The 19716-nt window shown below is 39.2% G+C and overlaps 1 protein-coding gene and 1 pseudogene across 11 annotated transcripts in view; one reads left to right on the forward strand and one right to left on the reverse strand.

Moving 5' to 3' along the window:
• The window catches only part of INTS6L (integrator complex subunit 6 like), a 61872-nt gene extending 45364 nt beyond the window's left edge, over window positions 1-16508 (forward strand). Inside the window, exons 10-19 of one of the 11 annotated variants that reach the window (XM_031006070.3) lie at window positions 3353-3447; window positions 4459-4569; window positions 6840-7058; window positions 7964-8087; window positions 9111-9253; window positions 11195-11429; window positions 13787-14161; window positions 15049-15142; window positions 15527-15630; window positions 16241-16508. In XM_031006070.3, the coding sequence (XP_030861930.1) occupies window positions 3353-3447; window positions 4459-4569; window positions 6840-7058; window positions 7964-8087; window positions 9111-9253; window positions 11195-11429; window positions 13787-14161; window positions 15049-15142; window positions 15527-15630; window positions 16241-16242 (1502 nt within the window). In that variant the 3' untranslated portion in view covers window positions 16243-16508. Of the gene's footprint in view, window positions 1-3352; window positions 3448-4458; window positions 4570-6839; window positions 7059-7963; window positions 8088-9110; window positions 9254-11194; window positions 11430-13786; window positions 14162-15048; window positions 15143-15526 lie in introns of those variants that run through there. The other 10 variants (XM_055376054.2, XM_031006069.3, XM_055376053.2 and 7 more) reach the window with 10 other exon arrangements.
• A 1142-nt stretch (window positions 16509-17650) lies between these two features.
• On the reverse strand, window positions 17651-19164 carry LOC101144367 (protein C-ets-2-like; annotated as a pseudogene).
• Between the last annotated feature and the right edge of the window lie 552 nt (window positions 19165-19716).

The following is a 19716-nucleotide window of genomic DNA, read 5'->3' on the forward strand; positions in this document are numbered from 1 at the left end:
AACTTGGGATTCCTTGTGAGTTTCTGAAATAAACAAAAACTCAACATTTCCATAATTACTTAATTCTCTGGGGAGTTTGACATTTATAGTGGTAAAGAGTTTGGGCTGGAGGGCATAGCTGCCCAGGTATGAATCTGGCTCTGCTACTTGCTAGTTTCATGACCTTGGGCAAGATACCTAATCTCTCTATGCCTCAGTTTCCTCTTTAGTGAAATGGAGATAATGATAGTACTTACCTCAAAGGGATTTAGTTGGAATTAAATGAGTTAATACAGTTAAATTGTTTAGAACTTGCCTGGCAAATAGTAAGTGCTCAATAAATGCTGTTGTTATTATTATTGTCATTATTAATACCTACATTATCTTAGTAGCTCTCGAAGGCACTGCTATATTATACTAAGAAGGCTATTGTATAATTTTGCAGTTTTAGTGGACAGGGACAGTTAGTAAAAGGGCAAGTTAAGTTACACAGACTACATAAGTCCAGAAGCATCACTATATTACTGCATAGTACAGTAATTGTTCATAACAGTGTCCCTTGTTTTCTTTTTATTAATACCAGATTTCAATCAAATTAAGGTCATGAAAGTTTAATTACTTATGCACTAAAACTTACCAGAAAATATAAAATATCTCATTTTCTGGAATAGATAAACGAAGCTTAATTGTATCAATGAGCTACCAGAATCATGTCATTAAGGAGGTCACCAGATTGTTGTAGTTAGCAAAGGACTCTCTCCCAATTAGGGAATTAGTTTTTCTATTGAGACCTAATAACTGCGGAAATTAGAGCATTTGTAACAACTTTTTTTTTCATTTTCTTAAATATATCACATTCAATCCACCTGTTCTTTTAAATTAAGAACTGAGGACTTGTGTAAAAAATAAACTTTAGTTCCATATTAAAACCAGTTATGATCAGGAGGAAGAAAGGGAGAGGTATGAGAATAGAGAATAGAAGCAGAATACTTTGATGTGTATCAGTCACTATGTATCTGGTGCTTAACAGCTTACACTGGGTTGTTTGTTTTTCGTTTTGTACAGGGCTTTTACACATACATTATGTAGTTCCTTAGAATAGTCTTGTGGTAAGGCAATTATGATCTAACCCATTTTATAGATGAAATGGAGGCTTACAAAAGGCGATTTCTCCAAACTCACTGAGCTAAGGATGTGGCTGAGCTTGAACTCAAACCCAGGTCTTCCCTCTCTTTGAAGAAAGAAATGGGGAGAAAGGAACTGGAAGAGAAAATACCGGTCATTTTTTAGGTGTTGGCAGTATCATTTTACTTTCATTCTACACTCTCATCACTCTCATCACCTCTTCTTTCAAATGTTGATCAGCTAATTGTTTATGTGACACCTTTACTGTACCATCCTAGAGAGTCCATGTGAATGGGTATTTAATGCCATGGAAATAATTTGCTGAGCTACAGAGGTAGTGACTAAGGCAGTGTCACCCCAGGAGCTCTCTACTCTTAATCTAGACTGCAGAAGATTTTCTTTCTTCTCCTGACTCCCATTTTAAAACTCTGGCAGAAAATAATTAGCCTAAATGAGCTCCTTGGTGGAATCATTGCACTTGGCATTGTTAGAAATGCAAAGAGTATTATTCACTTGATTATCTAATCTATTTATATCTAAAAGTTTCTCCAGTATTTACGTTTGTCCGTTAGTTTCCAAAATCTGCCTAATTCCCAACAGACTCCACATAAAGACATGGTATAACAGGATATATCCATGGTCTCTCATTCCTTTCTGTCAAGATATGAATGGTCTTTAAAGGCCCCACTTGCTGCAATGAACCAGAAATATCTTCAAATCTTTAACAAAAGACCTACATTTTATGACTTTGTAAATTCATTTAAATTTGTTTCAGCAGGAGTGAATAATTTATTATAGCTGTAAAAGGAAGGAAATATGCAGTCGCTTTTCTTAACTAAAGTAATTCAGATTTTCAAAGAATAGCCCTATTTGTAAAGAAATTATGCATGTGGGATAGGGATGGTTTTGTCTCTGTAAGTAAAGCATTTTTAAAAAAAAATCAAAACTACTAAAACCTTAAGACACAAAATAAAGGATGAATTTATAGTGTCTTTGGTACCTATAGTATGTGTGGCAGATTCATGTTGATGTCTGGGGATTCCAATTTTTATATTTTTATTGTATTAGAAAAATGTTTTTTTCTTACACTTGGAAGGAAATAATGAGATGTGAAGGAAATTTTCATGCAGTATATAAAAATGTATTTAGATTATTAAAATAATTAAATTTAAGGGTGAAAAGATAGGGAATGTCTACTTAGGTAAATATTTTTAGTTCAAATATTTTTAGTACATGGTATTCAAGAAACATGTTTAGTTGTTCTACAGAATTTTAAACTTCAACCTAACATCTGTACTTACTTCTACTAGTGCTTTTACTATCACCCAATGACTTTAGGTCAGTGAGCTAAAGTTTGGCTCAAAATGTGTGATCATGGAAATAAAAAAAAAATGCAGAGGCAGGGAAATATGGCTAAACAAAGCATAGGCTGATTAAAATTTTTATTTTATTATTTTATTTTATTTTATTATGTTTTTTGAGACACGGTCTTGCTCTGTCACCCAGGCTGGAGTGCAGTGGTACGATCACAGCTCACTGCAGCCTCAACCTCCCAGGCTCAAGCAATCCTCCTGCCTCAACCTCCCCAGCTACAGGCATATGCCATCATACCTGGCTAATTTTTGTTTATTTTTTTATAGAGACAGGGGTCTCATTATGTTGCCCAGGCTGGTCTCAAACTTCTGGGCTCAAGTGATTCATCCATCTGAGCCTCCCAAAGTGTTGGAATTACAGGTGTGAGCCACTGCGCCTGGCCCAAAATATAGTTTTAGAGCTTGCTCATCACTGCCTAGAAATTATAGGCTTAGCTTTTGTTTGTATATACTTTGTAAAGTCTCTTACCTTGACCTTTCAGCAAAATGGATAACACCCTCTATGTTTAAATGAAATAAATGTTATTCCATCAACCAGTGACCATGGATTGCCCCTGAGGTGAAAATTACTAGTTACCAATATGTAAGAGGTTGGGAAAATATTTCAAGTGGATCAAAATCATTGTTTTAATATTGTATTTCATGTAGCATTGCAGATGAAAGAGGAATATGTAACTTAAGAATTTATTTCATTTTTTAGAAAAAAATACTATATATAATTTTGGTAAATAGTACAACCACTAAAAAAGATAATCAAATAAACGCCAATGAAATTTTCATCTACATTAAAAGCTGAAGTTTCTAGATGTGGGTTGCTTGATTATATCTTAGAGCTCAGGACTAGAATGATGTAATATTTTATTTTTCTATTACAGATGACTTGTTTAAAGTTCACAAGCTTAAGCCAAATCTGAAGTGGCGACAGGCTTTTGACAGCTACTTAAAAACTCTGCCTCCATACTACCTATTAGTATGTATTTGTGTGTATATATGTATTAACTGTATCAATGATAATTCTTGTCACAAGAAATGTTAGTGATCAAAAGTTTTTACTGTTGCAATAAGAGAGATATCTTTTTATTTTACAGATATTTGTGTCGTCACTGTCTTCTCAAATCATGTGTAAGAGTTTGGAGATGTCATGGCGGCACAAAAGAGAGCTGTTTTCTCTATTTTATTCCTTTAACTGCCATGGTTATTTTTATAAAACACATCTATGTTTCTCTTATTAAAAGTAACCTTATGAAATTATAACATTGGAATTTAAGAATAAATAGATCTGGATTCATATATTACATCAACTTCCCTTTTTAACTCTAGAAATTCTCAGTATGGGGTTTCCCTCTGGAAAAAGAAAATCTGAAGACATTACAGTTGCCTATTGCCTCTTAAATGTGTCCTAGACACAGCATGAAGTTGGGGCACTGGTGGTGGGAGGCGGAATCCAAAAAAATTCAGAAATGACTTGGCCTCATTTTGGATTTCATAATGTGAAGTATTCATGATTTTGAACTGGTAATATAATCTAAATCAAGATTACCAAAATAATTTCAGAGGTTGATGTGGTAACCTTTAAGCGAAGTTTCTAGAGGTGAAAAGGCACAATCTTAAATGGTACCATTGGTGTCACTGGGAGGAGAAATTGGGGTGTGTTACTGTTTACCATGGCAGTAATGGGGCAAACAATAAAATGCAATGTGAAATGATTTGATGATTTGGGAAATAAGATTGAACGCAATTTACTTGTTTGAATTTGCTGTTACTTGCTCTTCTTATCCCACTCTCTTCTGATTTTTTTTTACTTTCTGCTCCTTACTTCTCTGCTATTTTCATTGCCACTTTTTAATGTTCCATGTTTGGTTTTATGTGCAGCACCTTGACTTCTAAGAAATGAATCATGTCCCTTTGCCCCTTATAACTGAACTTTGAGTATTTTAAGATTTATTCTATTCTTACTGTTGTGTATTTTGTTTCCTTATAGCCATTAAAGAAAGCACTAAGGATGATGGGAGCTCCAAATCTGATATCAGATAATTTAGATTGTGGACTTAGTTACAGTGTTATCTCTTACCTTAAAAAACTCAGCCAACAGGTAGTATTGGTAAAAACAAACAAACAAAAATCCTTTGCCCTCAGAAGTGCATTTCCTTATTCTTTAGTGTAATTGTAATTTTTCAGATTAAATGTGTATATATCTCTACACTTTATGGATTAGTAATAATGTGATTCTCTATGGCTTCTAGCTTCACCATTAAGCTGCAGTTAAGGGTCTGTCAGTATCATTTGATGCTGTGCCATTTCTCCTTTTGCCTGCCAGTTTGTCCTACCCGCAAGCTGGTTGATATGGGGCAGAGGTTTAATAGACTTCTCTCATGGGTCACATTTTGTCTATCTTCAACCTAGTTCCTCCTCAGATCACTCTGGGCTACAGCATCCGTCCTGTTTAGATCAGCACACTGAGGCGTGGTGTGATTAAATGACTTGTCTGAGATTAGTTTTCAGGCATGTGAAGGACTTATACTCACATGCTAGCCCTTGGATAAAGAGCTATATGCTTTTCCCTGGAGAGTGGGGAGATGAGACCAGTGTTCCTCACACTGGAGGGTGATAGACCCCAAGGGGAACTGAAGAGTGGAGCTCAGTTTCCTCTCTTCTCACCCTCCACCTGTTCCTCATTTGCCATTATTCACCTTGTCCCTTGCCTGCCCCTCTCTATTAGTACCTCATCCTCCACTCACCGTTCCTTATCATACTTCTCACCTCTACTTAGCCCATTCTTGTAGGATGGAAATATTTGAGAACTACTGAGTTAGAACTTTACTACCATATGAATGTGTTATGTTATATGACAAATTAATGCAGCAGTTTTACTTACCTTATGCACAAAGGTATTCCCAGGTAGGGGACAATAGTAGCATTCGCAGTGGTGATAATGCTTCAAGGTGGATGTGTTTGGAAGTTTGGCCTTTAGGAAATGGAGAGTAGCGAGCAAAACATCAGATTTCACCAAAGAACCAAAGTGACTCCACAATTGGGATGCCGACACACCTTGCTAGGAACTGACAACAACTTCAGTATGGTCTGGAGCTTACCAGCTCCTACCAGTCCAGTGTGCTTATAAGTGCAAAAGAAAGTAAAGGCAACCCCAGATTTCTAATCTACCAAGTGTCCCCCTAACCTCCTTTCCTCTCTGCTAATAGATTTTTTGTGGTTGTTGTAAATGTTTTGGTTTGGTTATTTATTTATTTATCTATCTATTGATCTATCGATTTTTTTTAACTTGATGTTTACCTAAGCCTTTAAGGCTGTGTCACCAAGGTATGGCCACAAGGAAGAATAGTGTACAGAGATTTTAATTAATGCAAGTTCTGGGACCTTTTGGGGCACATGTATCATTTTACAAATGAGCTTTCAAGACCATTTAAGGAAACAGATGCTTCATTTGCTCTTATCTCATATTTCATGACTTAGGAATTTTTTAGCGATAATAAACATAGACTTAATTCCAATAATTAGGGAAAATTAATAAATATCTGTCACCAAACCACAAGAAATCCAAAATCATTTTAGGTTTACCGAACATTGGTGGAATTCCATCTTTCTGAGAAAAAGGGAAGATCATAGCTAATTTATAACAGCTCAAATTACTAATTTAATAACTGGGTCACCAGTGTTTCTTGAGCCATTTCAGATGTATGTAAAACACAAAATATGCCAAATATATATTGCTATAATACACTCAAGCAATATTAATCAATATGGTATCACAATGCCTATTAAGAGGCTTTTTACAAATTACTTACTTAGTAATTAATATCTGTTAAATTAAGCATTATCTTCTAAGACCTTTTTTGGATAGTCAAATATAAGAGATAAATAATTTAATTTTTTCAGACCTTTTTTGGATAGTCCAATATTAGAGATAAGTAGTTTAATTTTTTCAGATATAATGCCAGTCGATGTGATCTGAATTTTAGTACTAGTTTACATGTATAAATACAGTCTTAAACCTTTATGTCTGAGTCTGAAATGAACCTGTTCACTTAGACTAGATTTTATAGTAACAAAATGTGCTTTTAAATGTCTATGAATGAAATTCTTATTCATGGTTTTTATTCTCTCCATGATTTTATTATAATTTTGACACTAGACAAGAAAAAAAAATTTTTTGTCTTTCCTGCCCCCTATCTGTTTGCTGTGGTAGTGCAAAGAAGCACAGGAAAATGTTTAATTATCCATTTTTCTGTGATTTGTAATTGAAAATTGTTCTGTGGGGTTCTGAAAGTATTATCTTTCTTAAGTAGTAAAAATGCCAGTGGTAATGTAGATGTTTTTATAACATACTATGTACTTTCATTTTAGACCAAACTAGAGTCAGAACGAATACTAGCATCAGTGGGGAAGAAACCTCCCCAGGAAATTGGAATTAAAGTGAAAAATCATTCTGGAGGTGGCATGTCCTTGACTCACAATAAAAATTTTAGAAAACTATTGAAAGAAATCGCAGGGGAAACTGCACTTAGACTGACAGAATTGAACACCAAAGAATTTGCTGGCTTCCAAATTGGGCTCTTAAACAAGGTAAATTGTGACATAAATAGTTTGTATTTGTTTGAACTTGTCTGATACATTTATGTCTTTCATATTCCTTTAGTTTTGAAATAATGGACAATCCTATTTTGGAGTTAGTAGTTAATAATGGACCAGTTTAGGAATTGTCAGCAGATATCAATATGGAATTAAATGGACAAGATATGTTTTGTGGGTAACGCCCATGAAAGATAAAGGGGAGATGAAGCTGGAGTAGGCAGGCAGAGCTTCCAAGCTACAAAGCTGGCCCATCACCTGTGAGAGGAAGGAGGAATGAAGGAGAATTGGGTGTGAAGAAGCTCAGACACTGGTGTAGCTTGGAGAAAGTCTTGGCCAGCACAGTGGGGACCTCTAGCACCAAGATTTCCTACAGAGGAGGGCCACGCTGGGCAGAGCTGGCCAGACCCTAACACCCTGCCATTCTCTGTTACTGGCCATGGGCAGCCTGGGAAGGGCATGGCCTCAGCTCAGTGCTGCAGCGGATCCCTATGGCACCACAGCAGCAGGAGGCTCTCTGCTAACTGCACTCCTTGCAGGATCAGCCATTGCTTTCCTGAAGGGAGATCCCAGCAGCTCACCTCCCCTCCATGGCTGCCAGAGGAATACATCTAGAGTACGAGCAGTGGTCCTGCAAGGCGGCCACAGGTATCAATCTCGGGATTTGGTGTTTTAAATGACATGTTTGAAAAGGGATAGTCCCAGTGGCTTTAATACCCTGTAGGTGTGTTACAATGCAGAACAAGGCTAGCAAGTGGAATTCTGCCACTGGGAAAATTCTACTGTAGTCAGTTGTATTGATATAACACTCTTCAATAACATTTTAAGAGAGTTAAGTATGACATTTCTATATTAAAAGCCTTAGGAGTAACTGAAATTATTTGTTTCATTTCAAATAGGATTTGAAACCTCAGACATACAGAAATGCTTATGATATTCCCCGTAGAGGTCTTTTAGACCAGCTGACCAGAATGAGATCCAATCTGCTGAAAACGCACAAGTTTATTGTTGGACAAGATGAAGGTAAAATAACTGTGAAATACTTTTTTTTTTTTTTTTGGAAAATGCCAGGCATGACTTACAGGAAGGTGTTTATTGCATAATGAGTAGGCTATTTTATAGTATTTTAATGTTTAAAATGCCTGTTTTCACTGAATCCCTATGTCTGTTTACCAGGCACATTTTTTTTTTCAAGTTTAATGTCAAGTGTGCATTAATCAGCACGTACACTACACTTGCCATGCTTTAGCTATTGTAAGCTTCAAACAACCCCAGGAAATAGATACTGTTTTTATGTCCACTTCATGGACATGGAAACTGAGAGTGAGGATTTTAGTAATTTGCCCAAGTTTAGCCAGTTGGAAAGTGGCAGAACCTAGGTCTGTCAGATTTCCCAATCTGCACACCCAAACACTATAACACTCAGCCTACTGTGATAAATTCAGTAGAGAATACCTCATTTAAATGAAAGTAATCAACCTAATGGTATCCAGGATAATTGTGACTATTTACAAATTCCATTTACTCCATTTTGTTAATTTTAAAAAGGCTCACCTGTTCACTAACATGAGCAAATCTTATTCTGGTCAATTCCCTGAAATTATACACAAAGTTTTGTGTGTAAGAGGGCTTTTCTAGGAAGAGAACCTACAGATTTAATCAAATTCTCAGTGATTAAGTCCTACTAACCAAGATTCTCTGGATGATAAGTGAATGCCGTAGAGCCTAGACTCTTTGAAATGCAGAAGATATGTGGTGATTTGAGTTGGGATGGTGGTGTAGGGTAAGCCCATTCTCAAACCTGGTTTGAAGGCAAGGGAGTTGTTCTGATCCTAGCGATGTGAGCCTGTAGGCAGTAGTAACGGTAGACTAAGTTATGATTGGGATGAAGAGAGATGATTCTAGATCCTAGAATGCTAGCTTCGAGACTTTAAATACTATCTGATGCCAAGACACACACTGCTGAACCAAACTATGATCATGTCTTCTCGAAAGGACCATACGCTTCAGCTATAAGCATCAATTTCTTTTCCTGTGATTTTGCAGATTCCCTTCATAGTGTTCCAGTTGCACAAATGGGTAACTATCAGGAATATCTGAAGACATTGGCTTCTCCACTACGAGAGATTGATCCAGACCAACCCAAAAGACTGCATACTTTTGGCAATCCGTTTAAACAAGATAAGAAGGTAGGATACCTATGCCTATGTCTGCCTAAATTGGGATATTCTTGCTATATAATTATTTTCTTTTTGGCAAGATAAATACAAATCAGAGGTTCTCCATTTGTTTGTTTAAACAATAAAATATGACACCAAGGCTCTTAGTGGGAGCCTCCTGATGCAAGAGTGTGTTGGTTGAATAAAGTCAGAGCTGCCATGTATTGAGTACTAGTAGGAGCTGGTGTTTTAAATGATCTCACTTAATGCTCACAACTGTTCTGTAAGACGAATGTTACTGTTTGTCCTTTAAAAGGGAGAAATCAAAGGCCACAGTGGTCAAATGCCTTACCTGTGACATAGCACATAAGAGCAAGGATTTGAATCCACGTCTTTCTCACTCCAGAGTCTATATTCATTCCACCACACACTAATTTCTTTAATATCGAAATCACAGTTTATTTCCTGTTTCCATGATTCATATCTGTAGTGCTTGATCTAGAAAACGATGAATGTGTTCCTTGAAATATGAAGTACTAAGTGATGTTGTTTTACTTGAATGGTCCTACTAAAAATCTAAATGTGGGGCGTGTGTGTGTGTGTGTGTGTGTTATACTGACTTGCCCATTAAAGCATGAAAACAAATGGGATTATAGCTGCAGTCATGGAGGAGACCATTGGTGTTAAGGCTCGGACCACACAATAATCTCTTTTGTGACAAGACTAGATTGAAAGGTATTCCACCTCACCTAAATCCTCAATTTATCTTTCTATGCTTCGCTTTCCTCATTTTGTAGCACTGGGGATAATAATTACACCTAACTATGCTGGACAAGGTGGCTCACGCCTGTAATCCCAGCACATTGGGAGGCCAAGGCAGGCAAATCACTTGAGGTTGGGAGTTTGAGACCAGCCTGGCCAATATGGCAAAACCCTGTCTCTACTAAAAATACAAAAATTAGCCAGGCGTGGTGGTGGGTACCTGTAATCCCAGCTACTCTGGAAGTCTTAGGCAGGAGAATCACTTGAACCTGGGAGGCGGAGATTGCAGTGAACAAAGATCGTACCACTGCACTCCAGCCTGGGTGACAGAGTGAGACTCCATCTCAAAAAAAAAAAAAATTACACCTAACTAACTAATAGAACTCTGCATAATATTAAGTGAGTACATGTACGTTGTTTACAACATGAACAAGCATGTAGTAAATTCTCTGAAAATGTTTTCCCCTTTCTGTATTGTTTATGAGTAAAAAATCTTTTGGAAAAGTCATTTATTATTATTTTATTCAAATAATGAGGGCACATATTCTTGGATTATTCCTAGATAAGAACAGCTCTTGGCTAAATTTCTATACTGCTGCCTCTCATCTTTTATCTACCCCTCCCAAGAGTGAAAAGCCTCCTCACTGCCTGCCCAGCACCAAAGTGGGCATATTTGAATCCCTGTGAGGCTGCAGATGGGGAAGTTACATTTTCCACCTGCCTGCCTTTCAACATCTACATGTAGCATACTGTACAGTGATAATCAATATTGTTTAATGATATGAGTTTGAAGCATAAAAAAGGAAATTATTTCCCTTATGAAGAGTTGATGCAAAATAGTTCTTACTTCTCTCCTTTTGGTTGAATAATGCTGCTTATTTGCAAGCTTTCTGATTAATCATTATTGTAGTATGTTTTGCTTGGGACAACATCCTGTATGTTAGTTTCCTCCTTGTTCCATTTAAATTGGATTAAAATTGAGTTGCATATTTCTAAGAACAAAGTTGGGGTGGGGTAAGATAAATCTTCGGCCCATGATTAAGGTTTATATTAGTTAATCTGGCATGGGATTTAAAAAAATGAAAGAAAAAAAGACATATTTGTGATATAATGCAAGATTGATTATGTATGCATATTAAGAGTGCTTGCAGTTATATAATAGTGGAATTTTGGTCTTTAATGAAATACGTTCATTTATGTGTTTTTTAGGGAATGATGATTGATGAAGCAGATGAGTTTGTAGCAGGGCCACAAAACAAAGTGAAACGTCCAGGGGAACCCAACAGTCCTATGTCATCTAAGAGAAGGCGGAGTATGTCCCTGCTGTTGAGGAAACCACAAACACCACCTACTGTAACTAACCATGTGGGCGGAAAGGGACCACCCTCAGCCTCGTGGTTCCCATCTTATCCAAACCTCATAAAACCCACCCTTGTACATACAGGTATAGAGTAGTGGTTGTGATTTCCTTATGGCTCCTAGAGGACTAAGACGCTAAACAATTTTATTTTCCTTTTTGTGTTTCTTCCTTTGTGTTCAGTTTGTGTTCATTAAGTAAGCCATTACTAAATCATCTATGTGGTAGGTACAATAAACCCCACAGGGAGCAGAGACCCTGTTTCAAGGATCTCAATCTACATGAGGTGAAAAAAATTATAATTATATAGTAATTAACACACAGTAATTAACAGTAATGAATACATTGCTTAGCAAGCAAATGCCACAGTAATTAATGGAGAAATGGAAAGAGGTGAGCATGTCTGCTGCAACCTTTTGGAGTGGCTGCAAGGGTGAGGAGGATAAAGCAGGTTTCCCTGGCAGTAGGAGCAAGTGGACTCAGCAAGACTGGATCTGCACTTGCTCTTTGTGTTATCACCACCTATGCATGCTCTAATCCAGTGCAGTCTGGTATCTGCCTCCTCGACCCCACTGAAACATTCTCATCAAGGTCACTAGTGTGTGCAGCACATTGCCATTCCTTCTCCACAGCATTTGACACAGTTGTTCACTCCCTCCTCCATGTGTACATTGGGTTCTCAGACACCATAAGCTTATAGCTTTCTTTTCCCTCAAATAGCAACTCCCTTTCATCCTCTTTTTCTGGTTTTGCCTTTTCTTTCCACCTCTAAATATCACAGGGCCTGAAAACTCAATCCTGGTACCTCTCCTGTCCTTCACTGCGTTCTCTTCCTAGGTGAACCCATGCAGTCTTGGGGCTCTAAATTTGACCTCTAGAATATAAATTGCTCCTCAATTTCAGACTCAGACTTACTTGTGGACATGCATCTCCACTTAGGTGTCTAATAGACAAATAAAACTCAGTAGGTTTCATGAGTTTCAACTGAACTCTCGAACTTGCCCCTCTCCAAAACAGCTCTACTTGTAGCCTTCCACATTGCAGATAATGACACCATCCAGATATGTGCCAGTAAAGCTTTAACATCTGTCAGGGTTGAGGAGGGTAGAGAAGCTCTAGATTGTAGTGTTTGCAGATTTCCTTAATGTAAATAATGCTAATATTTATCAAAGTCAAGCTGTCAACCTGAGATCATTGAACCAGAGTCGGGAAGAATGCTCTGGAGGGCAGTTGTGCCCTGGCTCCTGCCACACTTCAGCACTATTTACCCAGCGGTTCAGCTGACAAACCGTAGAGTCATCATGATTTTTCTCTTATTCTTCCCTCGCTTTGATACCTGTCACAAGTTCAGGAAACTTGATGTTCAACATAATCCCTAAATCCCACTATTTCTCTCTGTCCCTCCAGTGCACACTGCTGTGGCCTCTCACCACGCTACTACAATACCTTCTTATCCCAGCTTCATGTTTCTAATCTAGCCCCCATCTATCACATACTCTCTAACCCTGTGGCCAGAAAATTATATATGCATGTATATCACATCATGCCGTGTCGCTCCTGAAAACCCATCCTCAACTCTCCTGGGCACTCAGAAGCGACCCTGAACCAGCTTTAGTCTGCAAGATGGCACGGCTGGCCTCTGTCACCTTCTAACACGGGAGCCCCTGGGGCTCCCTCTGCTGCTGTCTCCCAAAGGCCTGTAGATGACTTCCCCAACACCAGCCCAATGCTGCTTGTTTCATTTGCTCATTGTGCATGTACTGTCTGACTGCCCCATGAGGATGTGAGCTCCACAAGGGCAGGGAACGTTGCTCTGGCTGTTTACTGCTGATCTCCAGCTCCCGACACACTGCCTGCCACAGACGATGAATAAATGAAAGAGGTGTCAGATCTGGAGTGAAAAGAAAGTACTTTTCTGACACAGAAAAGAAGGATTAGGAAGATAATACACTAAGAGGGATTTTTGGTGATGGAGTGTGTATAGAACTTTCAGCACTAATGGCCGCCTCTATTTTCTCAGAATGTATTTGATGTAAAGAGGAGGCAGGTTGTGGTGTATCCAAGTTGTCTGGCTTCCAGCTCAGTAAAGCATGGCAGGTTGTATGTGAATTTGAGAAATCATGAAATAAAGTGAGACTTGCTGTTTTCAACTTGTAAAGCATAACAAGCTGACACTAACGCATGAGTACCAGGGATCTGTGAATGTGTGTTTAGAGTTGTACTGTCTTACTTGGTTTCCATATGTATTCATAGGGCCAGAAAATAAGAGGTGGTTTTATTGTATTATGTGTCCTGGCCTCAATTTGAGGGGTCTCAGATCGCCACCTGGTATATCATCCTGCTTTATGAGATAATTTCCTAGAAATTGAGCATCAGAGGGATATACCTGTGGGGTTGACATAATACACTTACCTCACAGCTCAACCTCTTCATTTGGTTTCCAGATGCTACTGTCATTCACGATGGCCATGAGGAGAAGATGGAAAATGGTCAGATCACACCTGATGGCTTCCTGTCAAAATCTGCTCCATCAGAGCTTATAAATATGACAGGAGATCTTATGCCACCCAACCAAGTGGATTCTCTGTCTGACGACTTCACAAGTCTCAGCAAAGATGGGCTGATTCAAAAACCTGGTAGTAACGCATTTGTAGGAGGAGCCAAAAACTGCAGTCTCTCCGTAGATGACCAAAAAGACCCAGTAGCATCTACTTTGGGAACTATGCCAAATACATTACAAATCACTCCTGCTATGGCACAAGGAATCAATGCTGATATAAAACATCAGTTAATGAAGGAAGTTCGAAAGTTTGGTCGAAGTAAGTAGTGAAAGAACATCTATCAATAATGCACCAGGAGGTTTCTCTCATTCTATGATTCACTATAGATTCAAGCTATCCCTTGAGGTACACTGGGGGCAATATTGGGCTTTCACATAGTTTAAGGCAGTTCCTCTTGTTTTAACTAAAAAGGTACAGTCTGTATTTTCCTGTTTTTTCCCCTTATTTCTTGTAATGTTTCCTTTTGCTGCCATAACAAGTTATCAAAAGATTCCTAGCTTAAAACAATACAAATTATTATCTTAAGTTCTGGAAGTCAGAATTTTGAAATTATTTTTGCTGGGCCAAAATAGTGTTGGCAGACCAGCATTCCTTCTGCTAGCTCTAGAGAGAATTTCTTTCTTTGCCTTTTCGAGCTTCTGAGGGCAATCTGTATTCCTTGGCCCATGGCCCCTTCCTCCATCTTCATGAAAACACCCTTAGCACTTTTTCTCCTCTCTGACCTCTGCTCCTGTCTTTACATGTTTTCTCTCTGACCTTAACTCTACTGTTTCATCTTATAAGGACACTTGTGCTTATATTGGGCCCACATGCATAAACTTGGATAATCTCCCCATCTCAAGATCCTTAACTTAATTACACCTGCAAAGTAAAGTCTTTTTTGCCATATAAGGTAATGTATTCACAGGTTCCAGGGATTAATATGTGGACAATTTTAAGCAGCTGCTATTCAGCCTGCTACATTTGGTTAGTGTTAACAAGAGTTGCCCTAGTAGATGCATGCAGATATTTTGATAAGAATGTTTAAAATACAAACTACATCTAACTTTCCACTCACGAAGAACAATTACTAAGGATGTACAACAATTAAATTTTATTTCCCATTCATCTTTATAAAAATACTGAAGTTTTTTAAATATCTTCAGAATATGAAAGAATTTTCATTTTGCTTGAAGAAGTGCAAGGACCTCTGGAGATGAAGAAACAGTTTGTTGAATTTACCATCAAGGAAGCCGCAAGGTAGGTATAAACAGGAACTCTTCAATTTTTTGTTTTTGTTTTTAGAGCAGTAGGGCCCAGTGCAGGATAAAGAGAGGAATAGGCTCTGCCTTGCTTTTTTCTCAAACCCTGGCCCTCACTCATAGTTAAGGCTGTCTCCAGAAGTATTTGGATTTATGTTATCTGAACTCAACTCATTCATCTTTCTACTTTTATCATAGCCTCAGGTAGGCTTGGGCCCTCAATTGCCACTATTGGTACTTGCTCTAAGACATATCTTTCCATGAGGACAATCTTTATATTCCTATGTAGATTGTAAGCTTCAATTTGTATCCCACACAGTGCCTTGAACATCATGAGTACTTTAAGTATCTTTTGGTTCATAAAATTTCTCTTTATTTTCAGGTTTAAAAGACGAGTCCTAATTCAGTACCTCGAGAAGGTACTAGAAAAAATAGATTCCCACCACCTTCTCAACAACATTAGTCACATCAACAGCAGATCATCATGTTAGTGCAAAGACCAGTGAGAAAAAAATGACAAGTTTTCTGTGCTGTAGGATGGAACAGGATATTGTTGAAGCCTCCTGGAATGTTTGAGTCAAGGGAATTGCTTTCCAGATGCTAAAAAGAAGCAGTGGGGCTTTTGAATTTTATGATTATCTGGCAGTGAAAGCTGGGCTTTTGCCTTAATAATTTTTTAAAGTATGAATTGTTTTGTTTTGTTTTCCTCAATTGAGGAAGCTGATGTTATTAATTCAGCAGGCTAAATTCAGTAAACACCGCTGCCCCTACCACGGGTAATGAGAGGTCACTCACTTGAACTTTGCCATTCCAGGCATTCTCAGAGTGGCGAGGGGCCACCTGCAAGTGGAGCACAACTTGGTGCTCTTACTGTGTCCTTCAGAAAGAATAGGTGTACAGAAAAGAAATGGCAATCTTATGTGTGCTGAACAAAGTTTTCAACAATTCCTAGTTGTGCCTTTTAAACCATGCAATATTCAGGATAGTTTGAATCAAAGAAGTAAGAAGCTGCTATTTGGGTAACTTATTTCTCTGTGGGAAGGGGCAGGGAGAGTCACCAAACAATCTACCTCCAACTCTCTTCTCTTTTGTCTAGAGACATTACAAAGTGCACTTGAGGCTGCCCCCAACCTCTGACATTTGTTCTTGCATGTGATGATAGAAAGTCTTCAGATGGACTTATACATTCTGTGCTTTGGAAGCACAAGAAGAACAAAAAATGTGTATATTTCCTTTAATGTTTATACAAAAGTTTATATGGAGCAGTATTGTTATGTTTGTATGAATTTGCAAAAATTAAAGTGTACAAAGAGATTTTGATTTTGCATATATAAAATAAATCATTTTATTGATTTTCACAAGTTCATTAATGCTGGATAAATTTCTACTTATATGTTTCTTGTGATTTGTTACTCCTTTCAGAAAAAGAGTGTATGCTGTTAAACAAGTTAAGATGTTAACATAAGGATTTAAACGTCAAAACATCACTCACAGAATTGAGTGACATTAGTGAAAAATGACAGAGTAGAGTACCCAGGGACTAGTCACTTTCAAGAAACATGGAAAACACTGGGGGAAAAAAAACCTGTCAGAATCAAGTTTTATTGGAACTCTAGAATATAGTAAAAGGTTTACAGCAACCAAGCCAATCCTGAATTAGGAGAGAAGTCATTGAAACATGGTAGGGGAGCTTTGTGGCATTTCAACTCACCCCTGGAATGGCTGAGTAAGAAAGAAATTTGAGGCCAGGTGCAGTGGCCCACATCTGTAATCCCAGCACTTTGGGAGGCCAAGGTGGGAGGACCACTTGAGCCCAGGAGTTCAAGAGCAGCTTGGGCAACATGGTGAGACCCCATCTCTCCAAAATATATGTATTTTTAATTAGCTGGACGTGGTTGCACACAATTGTGGTCCCAGCTACTCAGGAGACTCAGGTGGGAGGACTGCTGGAGCCCAGGAGGTGGAGGCTGCAGTGAACTGTGATCACACCACTGAACTCCAGCCTGAGCAACAGAGCAAGACCCTGTCTCAAATAATAATATATACAAGCTGACTTCTGAAATGGCATGGCTGCTTACTTCCCACCTTCCTACCCCTCTCAAACAAAGAGGGAGTTTTTGCATTTTCTATTCCTGGTTGCAAAACACAAAAGAAAATGGAAAAATAGTTTGTGTGCATTCATGATATGCTTGCTCCTTTGAGACTCTCAAACAGCCAGCACCATCCCTTCCCCATAGCCTGCTAGGAGCCAAGATGGCTTCCCAGTGCCTGTTTCTCGACCATTTTAATTTAAAAGCACTGTGAGTAGTATTAGCTGTGCCTTCTCTGCCACAAGAGAGAAAGCCTGGTCAAGAGGTGTGGTTTTGGATGCAATAAGTCCACTGCTTCTTGGAGACATTCCTGGACATTCAATCGTGTCTTTCCTGGGTCCTTGGAGTAATTGGTCAGGATGGGCTTCCTACTCAGTCCACGGGCCTGGGGCTGATTCATGGTGGTCCCAGAGACCTCAGCCCTCTGTGTTTGGCTGGAAGCCCAGAATGGTGTACAGTTCCTCAGGCATGAGCCCCAGCAAGTTCTGGACGTCACACAAAAAGCAGCACATATAGCACTTTCCCGACATCTTATGGATGATGTTCTTGTCATAATAGTAGGTAAACCCAGCTCAGCTTCTTGTAGTTCATCTTAGGCTTATTTTTCCTGATTCCCCACTGGCAGGCAACATTGTCAAGGTTGGCAAGTTTAAACTCCCACCTGTCCCTATTCCAGCTGATGAAATGACTAGCAAGACTGTCTAAAATTCCAGGAGAAACTGCTGTGGGTGAATAGGTCCACTTTCTGTGAAGCCAGACAGCACAGCCACAGGTATAACTGGTTTGCCTTGCTCCACCGGGTTGCTCCTCTCTTGGATGTAATCCTTGAAAGGCATGGTCAACTTTTTGAGGCAGGGGGACTGACTGCAGTTTTCTTTGAAGCTCTCGAAGAAAGGAACCTGCTGCACATCCAGTAAGGATGACTGGTTGTTCCAGGTGCCTGAGCTCTCAAAGCTGTCTGCCTCATGATTTAAATGTTAAAAAAGCAGACAGCTTTAAATGTCTGCACCATTCTCAGGGGATTTGTGGTCTGTAGGCTTCCCAGAATTGTTGGTGAGCAAATTCAAGTTGCCTAGAAAGTCCTGACTGATGGAGCATAGTTGAGGCTGATAGAGCTGAGCTGAGACTTGGAGAACATCTGAAACTCCTATTCAGAGCTGAGCACGCTGGGTGCAGAAGCTGGACACATGCTGTCCAGGAGGCTGCCTTTGGGGTAATTGTGTGTTTGCATACCATAGGGTACCTGCTTTATGCCAAAACCTAATGTATTGCTGTTAAACCAATAAGGAATTGAGTTCAGGCATGAATTTTCTTTACATTGATCTTTTGTCTTTTCTTGGCTTTCTTCGGTCATCTGGTCCAGATGTTCCCAGAAAATGTCATCCACAAAGTCAAGTACCAGCTCCAGAAAGTACTCCTTGCCAAGGTTATACAATACCTGGCCACTCATGCTAAGCCTCTGGAGATTCACGTTCACCAGACTGAACTTGTTGGTAGTGCAGAGAAGCCCCTGGCATACTTACTGCTCCCTCCACAGCCAGGGTTTCTTTGGAAAGCCAAAGCACTATTTCTCCTTTTTGAAGCCACTGAAGATAGCTTTTAAAGCTTGATTCATCACAGCCTTGCTATACAGCGTTAACAAGGGCCATGCACAGTTGGCAAGTCATGAGAAATTGAATCCAAGCCTGTTGGCACTTTTTACAGTGTTTGCTCTTTTTTTTAATTTTTATTTTATTATTATTATACTTTAAGTTTTAGGGTACATGTGCACAACGTGCAGGTTTGTTACATGTTTGCTCTTTAGAGAGTGAGACACAGCAAACAGAGACCCATAAAAAGTGTCAAAGGCTGGCTGGTGCCTAAGTGTCCCTCCGTAACTGTTAGCCACAGGGGCGATGTAGTCCATATTCTTGATTCTAGAATCATTCATTGTGCTGCTGCAGGCAAGTCCAGTGCATGATCGGGGTGGTGGCTACTCAGGGCCCATGGCTGTTCGGTGTGCAATGTGTTAGGGCACACAGGTGCAGGCATGGGGCTAGAAAAGGGACAATCAGGGAGGCTGGATGCAGGCCAGGTGGCTCCCAGCACTCAGGGCTGGGGTGACACCGTGCTCACCTGCCATTGGAGCAAGTAACTAGCCCGTCCCCCATGCTGCATGCTCTTCAAGAGTGGGGGAAGGAGGGAGGATGGATGGCTGAGGGAAAAGGGAAGGGGGGAGAGGAAGGAAGAGGGGAGGAGAGAGAGAGAAGAGGAGAAGGGAGGAAGGCAGGAGGAGGGGCCAATAGCAGCTTTGATCAGGCAAAAGAAACAATCAGTGAACTTGAAGATAAGTTGATTGAAATTATCCAGTCTGAGGAGTAGAAAGAAAGGAGAATTAAGAAGAATGAACATAACTTAAGAGACTTACGGGACATCATCAAGTGTAACAACATATACACAATGGGATACCCAGAAGGAGAGGAGGGAAAGTAGCATAAAGAAT

The sequence above is a fragment of the Gorilla gorilla genome, chromosome X, assembly GCF_029281585.2.
Source record: "Gorilla gorilla gorilla isolate KB3781 chromosome X, NHGRI_mGorGor1-v2.1_pri, whole genome shotgun sequence".
Taxonomy (NCBI): Eukaryota; Metazoa; Chordata; class Mammalia; order Primates; family Hominidae; genus Gorilla; species Gorilla gorilla.